Source organism: Podarcis muralis, chromosome 7 (assembly GCF_964188315.1).
Source record: "Podarcis muralis chromosome 7, rPodMur119.hap1.1, whole genome shotgun sequence".
Lineage (NCBI taxonomy): Eukaryota > Metazoa > Chordata > Lepidosauria > Squamata > Lacertidae > Podarcis > Podarcis muralis.
The window spans coordinates 21,676,249-21,698,984 of NC_135661.1; the positions used below are offsets into that span (position 1 = coordinate 21,676,249).

Sequence of the window (22,736 nt, forward strand, 5' to 3'; positions counted from 1 at the left end):
GCATTTCTCTGGAGCATTCTGGGAAATAAACAATGGTGGAGGGACCCCACTGTGCCAAAAGCCCTCTCAAAACCAGAACTGGCCCTGCCGCTTACAAATTTTGCTCCTGGCAGAAGAACCTCCAGGAATCACACAGAGGACCTGGAGGTGTGATTCAACAAAGGGGGCTGAGCAGCATTTCCACCCCACAGTGCTTTAGACAGGGGCCTATGGGTAAAAATGTGTCCTAAAAGTGAAACAAGGTCTTGCACCAATGAGGCATGAGTTAAACATGCATAAATGCACCCTAATCAGCCTGTGGGACCGTCTCCATGCCTTAGCTAAGAATGCCTTGGATTTCAAAGCCACACTCTCTTGGAAACAGTTGGACCTAATCCAAAAGCTTTAAATCTCCCATCCCTCTTCCTCACCCCTGGAAGAAACATGGGGGGGGGAGTGGCAAACAATTAATTTGCATGCCTCCATTTGCATGTTTCCATATGCAAAGCAAGCCTAGCAAATCTCATGAGGACGGCAGGAATGTGCCCCTTTGAGACGGCCCCCCGCCAAATACGTGCAGGCAGGGTGCGAAGAAGCCTGTCCCTTTCCACGCTCCTTGGCAGCAGAATATGACCCCCCCCCCTTCCCCTGCACAGACAATGGTCTCGAAAAAGAGAAGGAGAGGGGAAAGGGAGTAATTCACTGACAGAAGTGAACCTTGTCCAGGCAGACTTTTAACAGAGACCCGAACTGCGATGATCTATCTGTTTCTGGTCTGGCCAAATCAGACTGCAGGCGGAGGGCACAAAAGATGGAACATTCCTTCGTACAATCAATCAATCAGTCAATCCCTACACGCAGAAATAAAGAGTCTCAAGGAGAAAGTCTCCCCCTGACATGCTAGATCTCTGTCTGCCTGTCTGTCTCTTTAGGGATTGATTGATTGATTGATTGATTGATTGATTGATGTACGTCTGAAGGAGCATTTGAACATCTCCCTCTTGCAATACAGGAGCACAGGAAGGTGCCCTATAGTATGTAAGTCAGGCCATTGGTCCATCTAACTCAGTATTGTCAGCACTGAAAGGCAGCAGTCTTCCAGAGTTTTAGGCAAGTGTCTTTCCCAGCCCTGCCTAGCCATTCCTGTCATTCTGCACTCAAAATTCATGCTCTACCACTGAGCTACAGCCCTCTCAACTCCAAATGAAATGGCATTAGCCTAGATTGTGGTTAACCACCTCGATAGAAACCAAGACGATAAAGGGCAAATCTGAGGAGTGGAAGCATGGTAAAAAGAACGGATAAGAGATCAGCCAAAATGAAGAGAGCTGGGTCTCTGTTAAAGAGAGGCACTCAGTGCAATTTAACTTCAAAACCTCATATACAGGTGCATGAGGGCTCATACTTGTGGTGGCTTCTATGGCCAGGGAAGGAACCCTCTGTGCATGCTCAGAGGTGATTCCATCTCATCCCAAACTTGCACAAACAGGGAAATAATCCAGTCATGGCTCTCCTCCCCCCCCCCCAGACTCCTGGAAGGTGTGCCTGCCTTCTAAAGGGTCCTGTGACTTGTTAAGAGACCCCAAATCCCTTCAGAGAGCTGCAATTCCCAGAGTTCCCTGTGAAGAGGAATTGATTGATAAACCTCTCTAAGTGCTCTGACTGCTGAGCGGCAGCACCCCCTAACCCCTCAAATCATACCACTGAAAATGTAAGGCAGGAAGAGTCACAAATCTGTGTGGTCAAAAAGGCACATCGGCAATGGCAGAAGAATTCCCTTTCCACATATTAAGGTAAAGGTGCCCCAGCCCGTACGGGCCAGTCTTGACAGACTCTGGGGTTGTGCGCCCATCTCACTCAAGAGGCCGGGGGCCAGCGCTGTCCGGAGACACTTCCGGGTCACGTGGCCAGCGTGACAAAGCTGCTCTGGCGAGCCAGAGCCACACACGGAAACGCCGTTTACCTTCCCGCTAGTAAGCGGTCCCTATTTATCTACTTGCACCCGGGAGTGCTTTCGAACTGCTAGGTTGGCAGGCGCTGGGACCGAACAACGGGGGCGCACCCCGCCGCGGGGATTCGAACCGCCGACCTTTTGATCGGCAAGCCCTAGGCGCTGAGGCTTTTACCCACAGCGCCACCCGCGTCCCTTTTCCACATATTACTATTGTTATTATTCCTTTTTGGCAAATAACATAAACACACCTATTGACATCTTCCCAAGCAGAACACAAGACGAGCCCTTCTGGATCAGGCCAGTGGCTCACCTAGTCCAGCATCCTGTTCTCACAGATGCCTCTGAGGAAACCCTCAGGCAAGACCTGACCACACAAGCACTCTTTCTTCCTGCAACTTCCAGCATCTGGCATTCAGAAGCAAACTTCCTCCAGCAGCCTAGCCGCCATGGGTAGTAGCCATAGCCTTATCCTTCGTGAATTTGTCCAATCCACTTTTAAAGCCATTCAGGTTGGTGGCCATCACTGCCAGTTCATTGAGTCAATTCCATAGTTTAACTATGTGCTGTGCGAAGAACTCTGCTCCCAATTTTCCAACATTCAAATGTCCCGGAGTTCTAGTGTTAGGACAGTGAGAGCAAAAATGGTCCCTATCTATGTTCTCCACATTACACAATATCCTGGGGCCATTCCTAGGATTCATTGGGAACTGCTGCTGGCATAAGAAGAGCTTTGCAGAATCAGGGCTAAGACTTCTCCAGCCTGTCCCAGTCATCATGGTCAATGGTCAGGGATGAGGGGAGTTGTGGGTGAATAACTTCCTGAATCTCCTGTCTCTGCTCATCAGCAAGCAGCCACCTAATTCCAACAGAGCTGTGTAGTCCAAGACAATTGCCAACGCAGACGGAGAAATTCTCCCCTAGAAACTTGTGGTTCTTCAGAGCAAAAGATCCGTCTCCTAGGCGCCCTCTGCTGTCCACCACTGCAAACTGCACAATCTGTCCACTGCATTCCTGCCTACCTCTCAGAAGCATGAGGTCATTTTCAGACAATCATAGAATTGTAGACTTGGAAGGGACCTCAAGGGTCATTTAGTCCAACCCCTTGCAATGCAGGAGTCTTAACATATGATCCCCATCCAGTTTGAAACCATACCGAGCCCTGCTTAGCTTTGAATTATTACATTTGATTTACCCTACTCCAAGATGGGAGGAGAGGGGGGAAGCCGCCAGAACACTGGATCTGAAATTGAAATTTAAAATTCCCAGAAAGGTGAACCCATTCACGGATAGGGATTTGTTTATAAGAATCGATTTTTTGTAACACTGTATTTTATTACGGCTTTGTTAAAACTTTAAGCTATTTTATTCCTTTTAACTGTATTTACAACTTGTTTAATAATATATGCCCCTTTGGGAAGTCTTCATTGTTTGGGAGAGCGGGTTAGAAATTCCTAAAGAGAACATTTATATATATTCTCCTAGTACTGGGTGGCAAAAGAACATGGTGAAATTAAAGTATTGCTTCTGTGTTTTGTCGAAGCCACTATCGTGTATTCCTAATGAGATACCGTATTGGCCCGAATAGAAGACGCACTTTTAAATTCGGGCCGTGAAAAGTTAAAGTGCGGCTTATATTCATGACTTTATGTCGCCGGCAAAGCGGCGCAGCTCTCCCCCCCCAAGCAGCCCGGGAACATGGGGCAACGGTGCGCCACCCACCCACCGCTCCCAAGTCTCCCCCGGCACCGGCTTGGGGAGGTAGTGCCAGGGGGCGGGAGTATCAGGAGGCGGGCCGCACCCACAAATATTGTATTTTTCTGTGTATAAGACTAGGTTTTATCCCCCTAAAATATAATGTCAAAAATTAGGGGGGCATCTTATACAAGGATATATCCCCCCTCATTTTCTTAAATCTGAGTCCCCCAAAATAGTAGGAGTCTTATACATGGGAGCATCTTATAGATGGAAAAATACGGTAAGTCTTGAATTTTAAAGGTGCGGCTTATTTGGGGGTGCATCTTATATTCGGGCCAATGCGGTACATATCCAAGATACAATGGTACCTCAGGTTACATACGCTTCAGGTTACAGACTCTGCTAACCCAGAAATAGTGCTTCAGGTTAAGAACTTTGCTTCAGGATAAGAACAGAAATCGTGCTCCGGCGGAGCTGCTGCAGCAGCAGAAGGCCCCATTAGCTTCAGGTTAAGAACAGTTCCAGGTTAAGAACGGACCTCCAGAACGAATTAAGTACTTAACCCGAGGTACCACTGTATACACAAGGAAGATCATGGTTGGAAGACTACAGTGGTACCTCGGGTTACAGACGCTTCAGGTTACAGACTCCGCTAACCCAGAAATAGTACCTTGGGTTAAGAACTTTGCTTCAGGATGAGAACAGAAATAGTGCGGCGGCAGCAGTGGGAGGCCCCATTAGCTAAAGTGTTAAGAAGAGTTTCAGGTTAAGAACAGACCTCCGGAACAAATTAAGTTCTTAACCCGAGGTACCACTGTACTCAGATGCCCTCCCCAGCGGCATGGGGTCATCCCATCGCTGAATTTGAAGAGTACAGGAAGTTGCCTTACGTTGTGTAAGAGAAGGGGTTGCAACTCACCACCAAGGCGCCCATATCCACAAAACCTCCAAGCTCCCCACTCCCTTGGTCATGAGGCAGTAAGGGCAGATAACCTTTATCGCTCTTGAAAAGTACGCAGAGGTGAAGGAGGAAGTTGGAAGAAGGGAGCTCTATCCCAATTCAGACCTATGTGCTGTTCCAGGGATCACGAGTGATTCTGCAGTGGTACCTCAGGTTATTAACTTAATTCGTTCTGGAGGTCCGTTCTTAACCTGAAACTGTTCTTAACCTGAGGTACCACTTTAGCTAATGGGGCCTCCCGCTGCCACCGCCGCGCGGTTTCTGTTCTCACCCTGAAGCAAAGTTCTTAACCCGAGGTACTATTTCTGGGTTAGTGGAGTCTGTAACCTGAAGCATCTGTAACCTGAGGTACCACTGTACTGGTCTTTTTTACCATGATCCCTTGGTTCACACTTCATCTCTTTTGTGGGAGTGGCATGGCTGATCTGGAGGAGACACAGGACTAGATAGTGGCACTCACTCAAAAATCTAATTGTGTCCAAGGGCCAGCAAAAAGTTTGGCAACCCCTGAGCCAGGGCACTGGGCCATTCAGCTCAGCACTGTCTACACTGACCGGCAGAGGCTCTCTGGGGTTTCGGGCAGGGGACACTCCCAGCCTTATTTGGAGATATGAGGGATTGAACCTGGGACCTTCTGCAGGCAAAGCGGATGCTCTGTCACTGAGCTACGGCCCTTCCCCTATAAATAAAGCTGTGTATGGGGGGAGGGAGAGGGTAATCAAAGCCAGAAGGACATCCTTGTTATTGAATTAATTCTTAGGGGTTTAACAGATGGGTATTGTATTACTGTTTAGACGTAAACTTGCTTTATGTTTTGACATATGCTATGTTTTGTTATATTGGTTATTTTGATATCTTGTGTTAATTGAGCTGCTCTCTGCTGGCTGTTTGCTGTTCTGAGCTTCCCCTGGGAAGTAGGGGGAAAGCAAGATATAAGCAATAAGTGAAATGAAAATGAAATATTCAGCGATTGAACTGAACCGCCAGCTGGGAATTTACACTGTACAGATCTAGCACGGTTACCCACCCATCTATGTGCCCACACTCCTTATTGAGCTTTCTGCTTGTTGAGCCGGAGTTGGTTGCTAAGCATGCAAATAGATAGGAGAGGAGGGCAGGGATAGGTAAAATGGCTATCATTATCACCAGTATAAATCAACAGGGAGGCTGCACACCCAGGTCCCGCTTTACGAACGCTCGCTAAACCTTGCTATACAACCTGCAGATTCAGATATCCAACCAGAGTGCATTTTTAAAGTCCCTGTTTGCCTTTTGCTGGTTGAGGGGGGGGAGAGAGGGGGGGCAGGCAGGCAGAGATTCTAGCTCCGTGTGGTCCAGTAAACAGGGCCTATGTGTACTTAAAATTAAAATTAAAAACTTAAAAGTTCTGTCCACCCATCTCAACAACAATAAGAAGAGAAAGGAGAATGAACAGGGAAGCTATTGTTATGTTATTTAAAGGGAAAAGACTAGGGACAAATCTCTGCTGCTGCCCCCCCCCATTCCCTCCCTCCCTTTCTCTCTCTCTCTCTCCCCCCCCCCCATCTCTCTTCCTGCGCTGCCCCTAACTTCACACATCCCCCCACAGCTTTATGAACCAGAGCGTTTAAATGCATTAAAGCCACTGTGTGGCCAAGCAGCCCCAGGGGGTTGCTAATGGGTTTGTTAGGAAAATGCTAGCAATGGGGAGACCACAGCTGCTCGCCTGCCACCAGAGACAGCCCAAAAGATGTATGGGGCAGGTAGACGGAGGGACAGGAGAGAACCAGGATGGGGAAGGAGGTTGTAGAAAGTTGGTCCCCACCCACCTGTTCTCTGAACCATCTTTGGCTCCTGACCTCAGCAGCATTCACTAGCCTCTGCCATTAAACCGATGACTGATGGCAGCTTTGTAAAGGTCTGTGCAGTGTGGAGAAAGTGGAGAGGGGCTGGTTGCTCTGGTCTGGGGCTTTTGTCTAAACAGGAGCCCCAACCCAGAAACAGAGACAGGAGCAGCGCAGAGGGAGCATAATGAAAAATCTGACTCTGAAGTCAGATTTTCACTCTTCCTCCCTTTTATCTATCAGCCTGGCAGCCAAGGGTGTGGTTTCACAAGTTCTAACTCAGAGTAGACCCAATGAAGCAAAGTACGCTGCGTCTGTTGATGTCAATGGGCCTGCTCTGAGCAAGGCCAGCGTTGGGTACAACCCATGTCCACCCATTAAGAAGCCATTGAAAAGGTAGGATCTGCAGCTAAATGTGGTGGTATGGAGTCCTCCATGTTCAGGTTTTTAAGGAAGGGGTGCTGGGAGCCGTCACCCAGTAGACTCCATTCCATTCCCCCAGCACACAGTCGATGCTGCATTGCTCAGTCCCACTGGATGCTGGTCCATTTGGGGCACATGAGGGCACTGCCCCACCAACCTCTGGAATCTCCCACCTACTTGCCTTCTTCCTTACAAGCTGCAGGGGCTGTCAGCTTCCTCCTCCTCCTCAGTCTCAATATTGCTCACTGGAAGAACTCAGCTGGGAGGAGGATGGAGACAAAACTAGAATGTGTTGGCTCTGACTGTCATTAGCTCTGACTCTGCTCTGGCGCCACCTACTGTTAAGCTCCCTGCTTTCTGCCCTACCAGTCCCAATGACTTAGAGCAGGGGTCAGCAAACTTTTTCAGCAGGGGCCAGTCCACTGTCCCTCTTTGTGGAGGGCCGGTCTATATTTTGAAAGAAAGAAAAAATTAACGAATTCCTATGCCCCACAAATAACCAAATAACCCAGAGATGCATTTTAAATAAAAGCACGCATTCTACTCATGTAAAAACACGCTGATTCCTGGATTGTCTGCGGGCCAGATTTAGAAGGCGACTGGGCCGGATCCAGCCCCCGGGCCTTAGTTTGCCTACCCATGACTTAGAGGTTTTTTGTTTGGGTTGTTTTGTTTTTTACACGTAAGCAGCATATAAATCTTATGGGATAAATAATGTCCTTGTTGAAAGCTTCCCCCCCCTTACTTTTAAAAAAACAACCTGTTTAGATTAGGGGTTTTTTATATCTGATAAAAAAAATGTTTTGTGCTGAGCTTTGTTACTCTTTTTCAAACGTTAATAAAATCTATTTAAAAAATAATAATAAATCACCACCACCCAAAATCCTGCCTTTTAGCTTATAGAAACCCCTCTGCTGGTCTCCTGCTGCCTCAGCAAAGCCCCTTCCCTCTCATTAAGAGAGCTTCCCAGTGTGAGATTTCTGCAAACGTTTGAGGTTCCCAGGGGTCTGCTGCCCACCCCCTCCTGCACACAGACACTAGCAACTTGGCTGCAGAAGCACCCGCTCTCAGAAAATGAGTTTTGTTATTAGTATATGTGCTTAGGAAATCCAATTCAGCAGCCACGCTCTCCAACGGCAGGCCAGTGAGCCTGAGAGAATGGCAGTAATATCCCTGATCCCTTTCCAGCTTTGCACTGGGGTCTTTTAAAATCCAGTTTGGCTAGAGAGCTAATTGGTATTTATCCCGCAGCCCAGGCGGGCAGCATAAACAGGTTTTATGATGCCCCCTCTATCCAATCTAGCTCCCTCAAGGAACCCTGTCTGACGTGCTAATGGGTTAACACAGACACAGACACACTGCACACTCTTCCTTTGCTTTTACAAGCTAATTAGCAGCATTAATGAGAAAAACAACCAAAAGGAGGTGAGGGTGGAGGAAGAGTCCGTTCCTGCCCCCTTTTAACCTGCAGGGATTTTAATGATGTCATTTAATACTGTGGCAGCAGAAAAAGGGAGCATGGGGGTGTGGCAATCAGGAAGAGACAAACACTGAAGGAAGGAGAAAGAATAGCACAGGTTGAGTCTAAATTCGGGGGGGGGGGGGAGGGAGCCTTCTCTGTTGGCAATTATTTTTGTGCATTCTCTATGGAAGCCCCTAAGAAGCTGAATTCCCTCTCCACAGAGGGGCATCTGCCACCTTCATGATACAGCCTTGCTTCCCTGGCTTTTGATACCTGAGATACATGTTGTTGCGTGCCACCCCAATCTCTGAGTGGTGCAAGATTTCAGCAGTACCAGGCGCTCACCCCAGGTGCTTTCTTGAACATGGGAAGCTGGGTCCAGGGATTTAGGAGTCTGCCATCCAGGTTGACTCTCCCAGACTTGGTTAAACTCTAACACCTACTAGACCCAAGAATGCATGGGAGTCTGTCACCCACAAACTCATAACAATATATTATAAAAAGGTAAAGGGACCCCTGACCATTAGGTCCAGTCGCGGCCAACTCTGGGGTTGCGGCACTCATCTCACTTTATTGGCCGAGGGAGCCGGCGTACAGCTTCCGGGTCATGTGGCCAGCATGACTAAGCCGCTTCTGGCGAACCAGAGCAGCGTACGGAAACGCCGTTTACCTTCCCGCCGGAGTGGTACCTATTTATCTACTTGCACTCTGAGGTGCTTTCGAACTTCTAGGTGGGCAGGAGCAGGGACGAGCAACGGGAGCTCACCCTGTTGCAGGGATTCAAACCGCCGACCTTCAGATCGCCAAGTCCTAGGTTCTGTGGTTTAACCCACAGCGCCACCCGCGTCCCTAACAATATATTATAAGTATAGCTATATTAGGACTAACCCTATTTGTGATTGTCATTTGGTTCAAACTGTTTTTACTGTTGTATTTGGCACTACTGTGACTTGCCCTGAGACTTTATGGAGAAGAGCAGTTGATGATGATAAATTATTATTGTTAACAGCGATGATGATAATAAAAATGTAGACTCCCTCAATTAAACAGCCCCTTCCCCACCACCAAAAACCAAAGGAAATCTAGCAGGGCTGGGGAACCTGTGGACTACAACTCCCCTAATCCCCAGTAGCTAGCATGGCCGGTGGTCAGGGATGATGGGAACTGTAGTCCACAACATCTGGAGAGCACAATATTGGCTACAGTAGCAGGCAGATAAAAGTCTTTCTTTTACGCTCTTCGTTCTCTTCTGGCAGAGTAACACTGCCACCTACTGGCCTGTCAGAGATAAGACGCACCTGGATTCAACTTTGGAAAAGAGATCAGCCAATTATTTTCAAGCCAAGAAATTTTGGGAGATGAGTCCTGCCCCCACCCCATCCACCAATCCTGCAGCTCAGGGCAGCCAACATGTGAGTTAAGTTTTCTCACAGCCCCTTCCTTGACCGCAGAGGCCGGGATGGTGGCCAACTCAAACCAGACACTTTCCATTTAAAGCACGCAGACCTCCTTCCTGGCTGGAGGATTTTAGAGGCTTCTTGTTAACGGCTCGGCATAAAGGAGAAACAAGCCACAGAGGAGGCCGAGGGAGTGGAAGTGGGATTGGTCCCTTGGGGATGCTTAGAATTAACAACAGCCTTACCATGATGGGCTGGCGGCGGGGAGGGAGGGTGTTTAAGCAGGGAACAGAATGGCGAACAATTGCCGTATATCAGGACCCTCAAGAGACAGGGTAATATAGCAAACCTAGAGTCTGAAAAAGGAATTCGAAAGCTGAATGAGCATAGAAAGCTGCCTGAGACTGAGTCAGACACATAAGTCCATCTGCCTACCCCAGGCATAGGCAAACTCGGCCATCCAGATGTTTTGGGACTACAACTCCCATCATTCCTGACCACTGGTCCTGTTAGCTAGGGATGATGGGAGTTGTAGTCCCAAAACATCTGGAGGGCTGTGTTTGCCTATGCCATGGTTTCCACTGGGAGACTCTGATTGGAGGATCGAATCTGGGGGCCTTCTGCATGCCAAGCAGCTGCTCTAGCACTGAGCTATGACCCTTCCTCCCCTGGCTAGAATGCCGACCATTATTTATCCTCCCTTTCTATTTCTGATGTTCATGGCGCGAGCACCATTCCTTATGCAGCCTACAAAACAGCGCCATCCATGGAAAAAGAGGGAAGCGTCAGCACACTTCACGGAAACCCTAAGCGCTTGCAGAAGTTCACAAAATCTTCTTAAAGAAAAAATGCTACAGAGGGAGGGTAACACTCCCACCCCAAAAAAACAGCCCAATGAAGATTGAGCAGGATGGGGGTGTGAGGACAGGAAATTAGGGAGCAAGGGATAGAACGAACAGAAGAAGGCATGGCTGGCTGGGAATGTGAACAGAAACCCTCCACAATAGTATTACTATTAATAAAGCAGTGTTAGAAACAGAGATATGAAAGCTAGGAGCTAAATGGCACCTTAAACCTAGATTACGGGCGCAACAAAGGAATGTCTAGGCATGCTTTTTTATAACAAGAATACAAAGCTGAAAACGAACGAACTGCAGCTAAAATATTACGTTCATTTTTCACATGGTCTAGTCCTTCCCCTGCCCACCCCCTTAATATTCTTAAGACGATCTCTTTTCCAGTCTTCAGAGAGTAGCTGGAAGTGGGGAGGCAGAAAAAGGTTCTCCTTTCCTTCCACTCTGCAGTTTTAATTTGAAATATTAGGCGCAGTAATGCGCCCAGAGCTCAGAAACTGCTTGCGCTAATGAAAATCCCTGCCGCAAAATGCGCCTAGAACAATGGGAGTTTCGGACACTGTCATAAAGCATTTCTGAGTGTGACTCTCCATGGTCTTCAGCAGAGAAAGGTCTTCTTCATCACCTCCTGAGGTGAGATAGCTCAGCTGGTAGAGCATGAGATTCTTAATCTCAGGGCTGTCTGTCCGAGCCCTACACTGGGCAAAATATTCCTGAATGGCAGGGGACTAGACTAGGTGGGGTTTTTTGGTCCCTTCCATCTCTAAAATTCTACGATTCTATGATTCCTACCTGATCCCTTTTAACTTCAGATGCTTTTCCACTAAGCTTCCCTTAAGGAAGTGGTTCTCAAACTTTCTTCTCCAGGCCACATTTCAGAATGAAAATTTGTTTGTGCCATACCAATTTTTTTAAAAAATAAGAAATACATTGGAAAACAAAAAGAAACAACAACTAGCTGTGCTTGATTTATAACCTAGAGCACAACTGCTTTAGAATATGATCATGGGACATCCAGAAAGTATAAAACAACGCACCTACGTTAAGAACAAGAATCATTTCCAAAATATAATTATAAACAAGCCTCTTACATAGGTATATATCTTAAGTATGTATACAAACTCAATGAGAAGTGTGAGCTTGCTTTTGCCAGGTAATCTCCTTTATATTAGGTCTAATTTGAGACAAGGGGACGCGGGTGGCGCTGTGGGTAAAAGCCTCAGCGTCTAGGGCTTGCCGATTGTTCGGTCCCAGCGCCTGCCAACCTAGCAGTTCGAAAGCACCCCCGGGTGCAAGTAGATAAATAGGGACCGCTTACTAGCGGGAAGGTAAACGGCGTTTCCGTGTGCGGCTCTGGCTCGCCAGAGCAGCGATGTCACGCTGGCCACGCGACCCGGAAGTGTCTCCGGACAGCGCTGGCCCCCAGCCTCTTGAGTGAGATGGGCGCACAACCCTAGAGTCTGTCAAGACTGGCCCGTACGGGCAGGGGTACCTTTACCTTTTTAATTTGAGACAAGCAAACTCTCATCTCCTCATCAAGACAAAGAAGCCTTTCTCTTATCTGATCTTTTATTTGTCAGAGATGAAAATCTCTGTTCACAACAATATGTGAGCCCCTGGCCTGATCCAGCAAATTCTTCTTATGCTTCTAGTATAAAATATTAACAGTCAACAAACCACAAGCCACCGGCAAAAAGCGAAGAAGAAAAAGAGAAGCATTCTGTCCTTCAACCAGAAGAGAGTGCTATTGAATTCCACTACACTTTCTTGCATAGATGTGTATTCAACTAAGGGAAAGTTATTTCCGAATGTGCAGGTTTTCAAGGTTGGCCGAGTGGAATGAAACTTTCCAGTCTCCTGGAGAAACCCGGAGGCTTAGTGATGCAACTGAGGAGGGATAGGGAGAGGGGCTTCATGCACACAATACACTTAAAGCACCCACACTCAAAATCATGGCAACTGTAGTTTGTTAAGAGTGCTAGAAGCTGTAGCTCTGTGAGGGCATAAACTGCAGTTCCCAAGATTCTTTGCCAGGGGGGCTGGGCAGGTGGGGGCTGAATGAGCTTTAAATGTATGGTTTGCACACAGACTAGGAAGTTAGAACACACAATCGACTTCTTGGAGGTCAAGCACTCTGGAAAATAGTAATCTGCTTAGTGCGTGAGTGAGAAGGCTCCACCCTTAGGCTAAAATGTGGCCCTTCAAACCTTTGCATCCGGCCCTGGGCTGCACACACAGCCCTGCTCTGTGCTTTTGCCAAGCCAGAAAATGTCCTTGACTTGTGAGGATCCGTCGTTGCTCACCTCTGGAGGGGGGGGGTGTACACAACACTGGCTTTTTCATAGTTAGAATGGAGCCTCCTATACAATGCTAAACAATCCAATCTATTCTTCTATCCCCTTTTGCCTTGGCCCCAGCCACGCAGCCCCCAGAAGACTAACCACCAGGGAGCATGGCCAGTAGTGCTTTTCCAGATTCCCCCCAGATGTTAAATTAGCTTAACACCTCTCTCCCCTAACTGGCTGATATGTATATAAGCCCTTCTGGATCGGGGGAATCCCCATCAAAGCTGGTGTGGCATGGAATCGAACCCTGTCAGAAGTGTTTGCTGTGCCAAACTGGGCAGCCAGACTGCAGTGGAGATTGGTCCTTTAGGCGGAATGGGGAGGGCACTGCCCTACAGACCTCAGTCTGCCCTCAGCCAGATACCCCACCTGCATGCTTTTTTTACTTACAACCAGTCTAATGGCGTGGCCTTGAATGTGTTGCACATGAGGGTGCAGTTGGGGTAACTTCCTGGCACTCTGCACTAAATCCTGAAGAACTTCATCTTTCACTCTGAAGAGCTTAAGTTCCCAGCCATCATGGATACAGAAATAGTCTTGAAAATTAGGTAGGGCAATTCTGGGTTCAATGCAGCGAGTAGCGCACTGCCCCCTCCCTGCATCAAGCAGAGCCAGAGTTTTAAGCATTTTCTGCACGTATTTGCATTATTTGCAAAATTCCAGCAGGTTGCTGAGTTTGACGATTTTTGGAACGTGGATCTCAGTGCAGAATCCCTCCCCACCCCCCGTGCTTTCAAGCACAGGCTATGCATCACCCTTGGCTTCCTTGCTGGCATAACACCCAAATACCAAGCAAGGAATTAAAAGCATTAAAAAGACAAATTGGAGTGGCTTGCCTCCGGGGGTGAGCTCAGAGCACCAGCGGCAATGCAGCATTTAGCAATCCAGAAAGCTAAGAGCATTTTGATTGTGGCACCCTCAGAAAGCGGGCGACTCGGTTCGGGGGCGGCTTGTGGGCCGGTTAAACGGCCTCCATGGGCCACTTCCGGCCCATGGGCATTAGGTTGCCGACCCCTGGTATAGCATCTGCTTTGCATGCAGGTCTTGGGTTCAATCTCTAGGGAGCGCTAGGAAAGTTCCCTGCCCCAAACCCCAAAGAGCTTTTGTCAGGCAGTGTAGACAATACTGAACTAGATGGTAAAGGTAAAAGACCCCTGGATGGTTAAGTCCAGTCAAAGGTGACTGTGGGGTTGCAGAGCTCATCTCGCTTCAGGCCAAGGGAGCCGGTGTTTGTCCACAGAAAGCTTTCCGGGTCATGTGGCCAGCAGGACTAAACCATTTCTAGTGCAACGGAACACCATGACAGAAATCGGAGTGCACGGAAACACCATTTACCTTCTCACTGCAGTGGTACCTATTTCTCTATTTGAACTGGTGTGCTTTCGAACTGCTAGGTTGGCAGAAGCTGGGACACAGCAACGGGAGCTCGCTCCGTCATGCAGATTCAAACCACCGACCTTCTGATCAGCAAGCCCAAGACGCTCAGTGGTTTAGACCACAGCGCCACCCGCATCCCTACTGAAATAGATGGACTTACACAGTATACTGGTCTGCTTTGCAGTGTGAACACTGTATTGTCTATACTGACTAGCAGGGACCCTTCGGAGTTTCAAGATGCCGGGGATTGAACCTGAGACCTCCTTCATGCTGAAAAAAATATTTTACCCCTGAGCTATGGGGCACATGTTTTGCTGGAGGGATGGTCTGCCTTGCTTCAGACACTAGGAGGCACCGTTTCATGTACCAGCTTGGTCCACCTGCCTGGAGTCCCTTATCGGGAGGGTGTGTGTGTGTGTGTGTGTGTGTGTGTGTGTGTGTGTGCTGGAAACCCTGCAAGCTGCAGTCGCCCACCGGATAAAAGCAAAGGCATGTGAAACGCTTTGCAGAGAAGCAAGACATAACTTGGCAGAGCCGGTCAGATTCCAAATTCCAGTCCTCGCATGCCAGCCATATCTGCAGCGGCTGAACAAAGGGACCGACAGTTTATTCCTTCTCTTCAAAGCCAGTTGCTCCACCACACACACATACACTCTCTTGGCATCCTGGGATTCCCAGAGCTGGGGTTCCCGGGATGAACGGGCCACGGGCCAGGTTTGGGCCGACAGTGTGTCACACCCTCCCACTTGCCCTCTGTGCCTCCTGCCCTCTTGTTCCAACAGCTCGGATATCCTGGTTTTAAAGACAGCGTTGGAGCAACAACCTCTCGCACTGTTTGGGTAGGCTGGGGGGGCTGTAAATAAGAGGGGAGTAATTCTGCAGGGAGCACAGCAGGAAAAAGCCCAGACCTTGGCATGTGAGGAATCTAAAAGAGCAAACTTCCAGTCCAGGAAAGGGAACCTTTTCCGTGCCGAGGGCCACATTTCATTCTCAGCAACCTTCAGGGGGCCACATGCCAGTGGTGGCAGAGGCCAAAGTGGGTGGAGCAATGGATGTAAATCTCACCTCTGCAGTAGGCTAGTTTCTACACACACCCTTCTCTATCCTATCAAGGGCTGCATCCAAGCCAAGCAAAAGCACGCAAGAGCAGGGCTGGTGAGGGATGTGACTTGGGGAAGAGTTGTGAGAGCCAGATAAAGAGGCCCCTGAGGCTCCATTGTTCTAGTCCTTATGGATGGAAAGACAGAGAGCAGGGGCGTAGGAAGGGGGATGCGGGGTGTGTGGTCTGCCCCGGGTATCATCCCTGAGGGGGTGACAAAATGGCGGGGCCCGGCCTGCAGTGCGCCCGAGCCACACGTCTCTCCTGGGAGTGACGCAGTGGCTCAGGGCCCCGCGCTGCCAGAAATGGCAGCATGGGGCTTGTGTCTGCCAGGTGGACTCTGTGGGCAGCTTGCCACAGCACCCCCCTGGTCGGATCACCACAGCGCCCCCATGCGCGGATGGCGGCTCGCCCCCGCCGCTCCAGGTGCCGGAGCACCTAGCTGACAGGGTGTCTCATCCCTGGTCTACCTGGAGATGCTGTTGGGGATTGAACCTGTGTCCTTCTGCACCCAAAGCAGATGCTCCACCCTTGGGCAGCAAGGCCTTCCATCTACACTACGACTGCTATGCTGTCTCCCCTTCATCTAATTTTTCTTCTCCAAGTTTACATGCCCAAATTGTTCAAAACATTCCGTATCAGTTTCCAGAGGCCCTCGTCATCCGAAGTTCCCACCATTAAGGATGAAAACAAATGCAAAAAAACTTTCATTTCTGCATATAACAAGCAAACAGCAGCAGATTTGGAATTATGCCTTCTCCAGAAAGCAAGCTGTAGAGGAAGGAGAGACAAGCTGTCCACAGTCAGTGGAAGGAGGCCTCTGAATGCCAGCGGCTGGGAATCACATGGGGGGGGGGGAGCCCTTTCACACTCTGTGTTTTCCAGAAGAGCATTTGGATGTCCACTGTGGGGGGAAAGCATGCTGGACAAGATGGGCCTGATCCTGCAGGGCCCTTCTGGAGGTCTTAAGCATTTTGAAACATTGCAAATCAGTGTTTATTTTGTTCTTTCACATCAGGCCCACAACATTCACTCATTAATTTATTTTAAAATATCTCTTAAAAGTTCCCCCAATCAATTCCACCAATCCCTCCCCACTTTAATGTGTTATAATTTCTAAGACCAATACTTATTAAAGCAACAACAACCAGGTCACAAGCAATTAAAAATAAAAAAACCCTGCCCACTAATTTGGTTGCCCTAATGAGGATGGTTCCTTAAGATGGGTTTTGGAACTCATCTTGAAAAAGGCATTTTTATCCTGTGGTTGACAAAAAGAACAATACCTCCTTCAGTAGCTGCTGTAAGTATCAACTGAAAACAAAGTACAGTGGTACCTCGGGTTACATACGCTTCAGGTTACACACTCCGCTAACCCAGAAATAGTGCTTCAGGTTAAGAACTCTGCTTCAGGATAAGAACAGAAATCGTGCTCCAGTGGCGCAGCGGGAGGCCCCATTAGCTAAAGTGGTGCTTCAGGTTAAGAACAGTTTCAGGTTAAATACAGACCTCCGGAACGAATTAAGTTCTGAACCCAAGGTACCACTGTACACCTCTCTTCTTCAGACAAACTGTTTCTCATAATCAATGTTCTCAATTCATTAACCAACAAGTGGACTAAGAGCGCAGCCCTATGCTTGCCTACTCAAATATAAGCCCATTGAGTTCAATGGGGCTTAATCTCAGGTTAAGAGTAGACACAGCTGCAGTCTTAAGACCCAAACCAAGTTTCTTGGGTTGCTCGATAGCCCTTTTTCACGCCCACTAGTTCACTAGGCTGTATAACAACCTTGCAAGGTAGGCCAGAATTATATTCTCCGCACTGCAAATGGGGAGGGAGAAGACTAAGTGGGGAGAGAGAGATGAATTTTGAACTGAGAGTCTCTTGGATCAGAGCCCAGCCTCTATGTCACTAGTTGAACAAGTCTGGAAAAAGAGCTATGAGCTGATACCCCATTAAAGGACAAATGGATTGACTAATGAAGGAGTCTGAGAACAATGCCAGCACTTACCAGCAAGAAGTCTCTTATGTTCTTTAGAAAGCAGGGGAAGGGAGAAAGGGAAGAAGAAAAAGGAGAAAATAAGGCATTAGAACAGAAAGGACCAATGACAGCCATTCCAAACATGCATACAAGCAAAAGAGCCCGACAGAGCATGCCAAAGATCTATCAAGAACAGTACCCAGTTTCCAACAGAGGACAGCCCGAGAGATGCCTGTGGGAAGCTATTTGTCTCCTCACAAATGCCCACCCCTGCCCAAAGGCTTTTTAAAAAGACACTTGATTAATTATTAGGATAAAGACAAAATACAAACAGCAGCAAACATACTGATACAAAAAGAGAAAAAAGGAAAACTGGGACGAATAAGAGGGAAGGGGGGAGGAGGAAAAGAATAGCCTCCATTAATTCTTGTGATGCATCTTTTATAATCACAATCCAAGGAACTGAGAAAACACCTTATCTGCAAACTTAATTGGACCATTGTGGCTCTATGTTCCATCTCTGTTGTATATCAAACAGCATTAGGAAGCTGGACCAGGTAGGTCTTTTGACCTGAACCAGCAGTCAGTCTCTTATGTTCTTTGTGTGCAATAACGAGGAAAGAAGAGATCTGGAGTTCTCAGAAAAGAAAGCAACCCGTTCCTAGTAACTCATTGTGTTAAAAAAAATAACAACATGTGAAACTCACGACAAAATGCTCCAGTTCAGGGTTCCAGCCAGCCATGCCTGCTTCCTCTCCACTCCATTCCATCTCCTCTCTCTCCCCGCCCCGCAATAATCACTCAGCATTCTGTGACCACTGAACCTGCTCAGTTAGGCTGCTTTCGGGGTGTCTCATTCATTGGGGGGTTCCCCTGCTTTAAATATTTTTTGAACTTTTGCAAACCTCATAACACTGATGATGATACCTCTCTGGTTGGATTGGGTTTGGGTGGTACAGTTTCGGCTACATAACAATCCACAATTGGAGATTTGTATATGTAGCCTTCTCAGAGCTGATGTCCGACAGAAGTTCTATAGGAAGCTGCCTTATAATGAGTCAGAACACTGGACCATCTAGCTCAACACTCTCCAGGGTTTCAGGCAGGAATCTCTCCCTGAAGACTGAACCTGGGACCTTCTGCGTGCAATGCTGATGGCTCTACCACTGAGCTACAGTCCTTGCAATCAGAAGGCCTTAATATGCAGGTACTGTTTCACTCCGTATTGCACTTATTACCAGATACTTTCCAAGAGTGTCAGGCAGAATCTCTCCCAGCTCCACCTGAGAGATGCCAGGGATTGAACCTGAGACCTTCTGCAAGCAAAGCAATGTTCTGCCACTGGACTCCAACTCCCATCCTCCCATTTTTTAAAAAATAATAATCCAGCCATTTAATCAGGAGCATCTTTTTAGTTAACTGTGAGAGCTGTGCATTACAAGTCCTGCTTTACGCCCCTGGTTGCCATCTTCCAATCTGGATTGCAAATCTCAAGAAGTTTCTGCACGCCATCCTATCCCTGACAGGATGAAAGAAAAAAACGAATTCAGAGCAGACGGCCGCTGAAGTACTAGGCCCGCAGCTCCAACAGCCCAGCCTCTAAAAGACTGCCTGGGTAGACCTTGGAGCTCAAATAGCTCGAATGCAGATTTTTATTTTTAGTGGGATGGTATTCCCTAGCTCCTGAGGTATTGGCAATATGTATGCTGGAGCAGTTGCTACAGGAAATGCGGGGGTGGGGTGGCAACCCTCTGGCCAGGGGGTGCTGCACCCTCCCGGGCGCCAGGCGGATAACGCCAGCAGCCTCCCAGACAAGAGGCTGAGCAAACGGGCGAACGTGACTTTGGAAGAGTCACAAACCGATGATGAGGGAAGGGAGGAGAACCTCCCAAATTGACCTTCCAAGCCTCCAATGAGGACGCCTGCCAAGTCAATGATGCAATGCTGCTGGCAACCCGTGCCACTTCCCGTGCCACGGGCTTTGGGTAGGATTATGGTGGCTTAAAATATCCCAGACCAGTAGGGTTATTTTTGGGATGGGGTGGAAGAATGAATAGGTTCTTTTGAGAGTTTGTGTGTGCGTGTGAGAGAGGAGAAGGATGCTGTTTCATGAGCACATACAAAAGATGAGTGATTTAAAAACAGACCAGAACCGTCACCGGATTAACATAATGACCAGCAAGCTACCGGCAATGGCCCATGGGCAGCCAGGCCAACAAAGGAAGCTGACACTGAGTCAGACCACTGAGTCCCTCTAGCAACTCACAGAGAACCCCCCCAATAAAAGAGAAGCAAAAGCTTCAGCAGAAACAGCTCAGAGAAAACTTGCAGATTGTTGGGAGAGAGTCCAGCCCCCCCCCCCCCCGCCCCCAGTCCTTGCTCTGAATCAAAGGAGATTGTGATCTTGGTCTTAAAATCTGAGCTGTTTTGAGCATCTCTGGCTGGACAGGAACCTTCTAAACCAAACAAGGGAGGCAGATCAAAGGCCCATGTCGATCCCAAACACAGGAGGCATTGCAGATGGCCCTTTTTCACCGGTTCCCAAATTCTCTCCCCTACTTGAAACTTGCTAAGGGTCTTGGCAGACCACTTAATGACTTTCCTGCCTCTTGTAAGAAATGTAACGGGCTGCAATTGTGTGCGATTTTTAAATCACACTATAATTGCTTTCTTTCTGTCTTCTGTTGCTCCGCCCACCAACCCCGATGTCATTCCCCCCACATTAACCCACTTAGAGCAGCAGCAACTCACAAAGAGGGCAGTGCCAACACCTGGGGAGGGGGCAGTAGGATTATCAAGAGGGGCCCTAAGAGGCAAGGGAGAGGCAGGCGGGAGATGAAGCTATAAACGAATATCAGGCTTTGAAAAGCTGGTATGACTGGATCAAGTTCATAACTTTTGTTGAATTAATTAAACTAAACACTTTTAATTGGATTTTGAATAAAGGCACAATTAATTGTTACCACGTTTATTGTGCCATTATCTTCCTTAGTGGGTTGTGCAAACCGCTATTTCCCTTTTTATAGGGAAAGGTGGGGGCACTGGAGATGAGTTCATGAAACCAAAGGGGCGGTGGCCAGAAAATGTTTGGCTCTTCCCAACCCCATTTTTTCATGCAAATAGAGGATTGTGATGTGGCACTACAAATCCTCCAGTGGGGACTGTGTAGAGTTTCAGGCAGGGGACATGCCCAACTCTACCTGGAGATTGGACCTGGGACCCTCTGCATGTAAAGCGGGTGCTCTAACCACTGAGCTACGGCCCTTCCCCACAGATCCTTGCCCCCGCTTCGTCCTGGCCCATCTCTATCCAAGCCTGGAAAAAAGCAAGTCTCAAAGTAAATGCACTTGCCCTTGAAACAGAATTCTCTCCCCACGTAATTCTCTTTCTTTTTAATTGCATTTATCTATATTGCACGCATTAAAACAAAAAATACTTTCCTTGCAGTCTCTTTATCTTGACACCTGCGTTTTCTGAGCAGAATAGCAATGAAAGCTGGGGGGGGCAGGGGGGGAGGGAGGCAGAATCAAAGGGGAGTTTAGATCTACCAGCACTCAAAGGAGATTCAGATGCTGCCAGGGTTGAATTCTGTCTGGACTGCACTTCTTTTCTAAAGCAAGTGGGAGAAGAGATGGGAAGGAGATGAAACAAGTGCAAAATCAGAGAGGACATAAGAAGAGCCTCCCTGCTGGATCCGGGCAAAGGTCCGTCCAGTTCAGCATCCTGTTCTCACAGTGGCCAACCACAGTTGCCCCAAGGGGAAGCCTGAAAGCTGGACCACTTGTGATTCCCTGCAACTGGTGTTACTGCCTCTAACAGTGAAGGCAGAAGATTAAGTCTCATGCTCTACCGATTGAGCTATCCCAAGGATTAATCTCAAGATTGGGGGTTCGAGTCCCATGTTGGGCATAAGATTCATGTACTGCAGGAGTTGAACCGAATAACCCTCTTGGTCCCTTCCAACCCTACAATTCTACAATCCTATAGCCATTGTGACTAGTAGCCAATGATAGCCTGGTCCTTATGAATTTGTCAAATTCCTTTTAAAGCCAGTCAAGGAAAGTACGTATGAAACAGGAATGGAATTTACAACATGCTATGGCTTAAAAGAAAACTATTACAAGATGAGATAGGAGATGGCATTTAACCCCAAAGAAGCTGGCTCAAATGTACAAAAAGTGTGTAAACACTTGAAATCTTTGGCAGGCTTTGAATAACTCTTCCAATATTACAAAGACTATGGATATTTTGGAGGACTACAATTCAGGCGAACTATATTATGCAGTTGATTAAGACATTTTAAGGACCCACGGAGGGGAGGATGGAAGTCCTAAGATTCGGAAGAATCTTGTTTTTATTTTAAAATTTTATTTGTGTTAAGTGTGTGACTTAATTTGTAAAATCAATAAAAATTATTTTAAAAAAACAACAACAAATGTACAAAAGTGCATCAAACAAGGGATGGAAATGTAAGGACTGTGAGGGGTCATTGTATCATAGGTGGTGGACCTGCAGGAAGGCAGAGGCCTTTTGGGACATGATATATAATGAAATTAATAGAAGTTTTAAAGTGACATTTCCCCAAGAGGCCAGAATCCTTTCTGCTGGGTATACTAGACAGCAAAATCCAAAAGAAAGCCTCAACGCCTATTTATGTACAGTATGTGACTTCAGCAGCAAGGATTCTCTATGCTCAGAAATGGAAGGAGGAGAGAACGCCCTCCAAGGAAGAATGGGTTGATGAAAATCTTGGAATATGCAGAGATGGCTAAATTGACAGCACTGATAAAAGATACAAATTTAGAATATTTTAAAGAAGACGGGAAACCCTTTCTAGTTATATAAAAAGTCATTTCTCTTATGCAAAGACCTAGGTAAAGGTAAAAAAAAGGTAAAGGACTCCTAGACAGTTAAGTCCAGTCAAAGGCAACTATGGGGTTGTGGCGCTCATCTCAGGCCACGGGAGCTGGTGTTTGTCCACAGACAGCTTTCCGGGTCATGTGGCCAGCATGACTAAACCACTTCTGGCGCAACGGAACACTGTGACGGAAACCAGAGCACACAGAAACACCGTTTACCTTCCTGCCACAGCAGTACCTATTGATCTACATGCAATGGCATGCTTTCGAACTGCTAGGTGATCCAGCAGGGCTTTCCTTACGGTCTTATTCATTGCAATCTCCTTGGATGGCTTCAAAAGGAGATTAGATAAAATTCATAGAGGGTAAGGCTACCAATGGCTGTTGGTCATGGTGGCTGCCCACTATCTACAGCGCAGTCGGCCTCTCGAAACTGAGAATCACAAGGGGGAAGAGAGTTGCTCTTGTATTCGGGTCCTGCTGGCAGGTTTTCCACAGGCATCTGGTTGGCCACTGTGAGAACAAA

At 47.7% G+C, this 22,736-nt stretch overlaps 1 protein-coding gene across 4 annotated transcripts in view; it reads right to left on the reverse strand.

Annotated features, from left to right (window-relative positions):
- The window catches only part of AGRN (agrin), a 245,128-nt gene that overhangs the window by 152,223 nt on the left and 70,169 nt on the right, over nucleotides 1–22,736 (reverse strand). For 2 of the 4 annotated variants that reach the window (XM_028740790.2, XM_028740794.2), the window contains exon 3: nucleotides 17,382–17,402. The exons of the other annotated variants lie outside the window; for them this stretch is intronic. In XM_028740790.2, coding sequence (XP_028596623.2) covers nucleotides 17,382–17,402 — 21 coding nt within the window. The remainder of the gene's footprint in view (nucleotides 1–17,381; nucleotides 17,403–22,736) is intronic. 4 annotated transcript variants of the gene reach the window in all.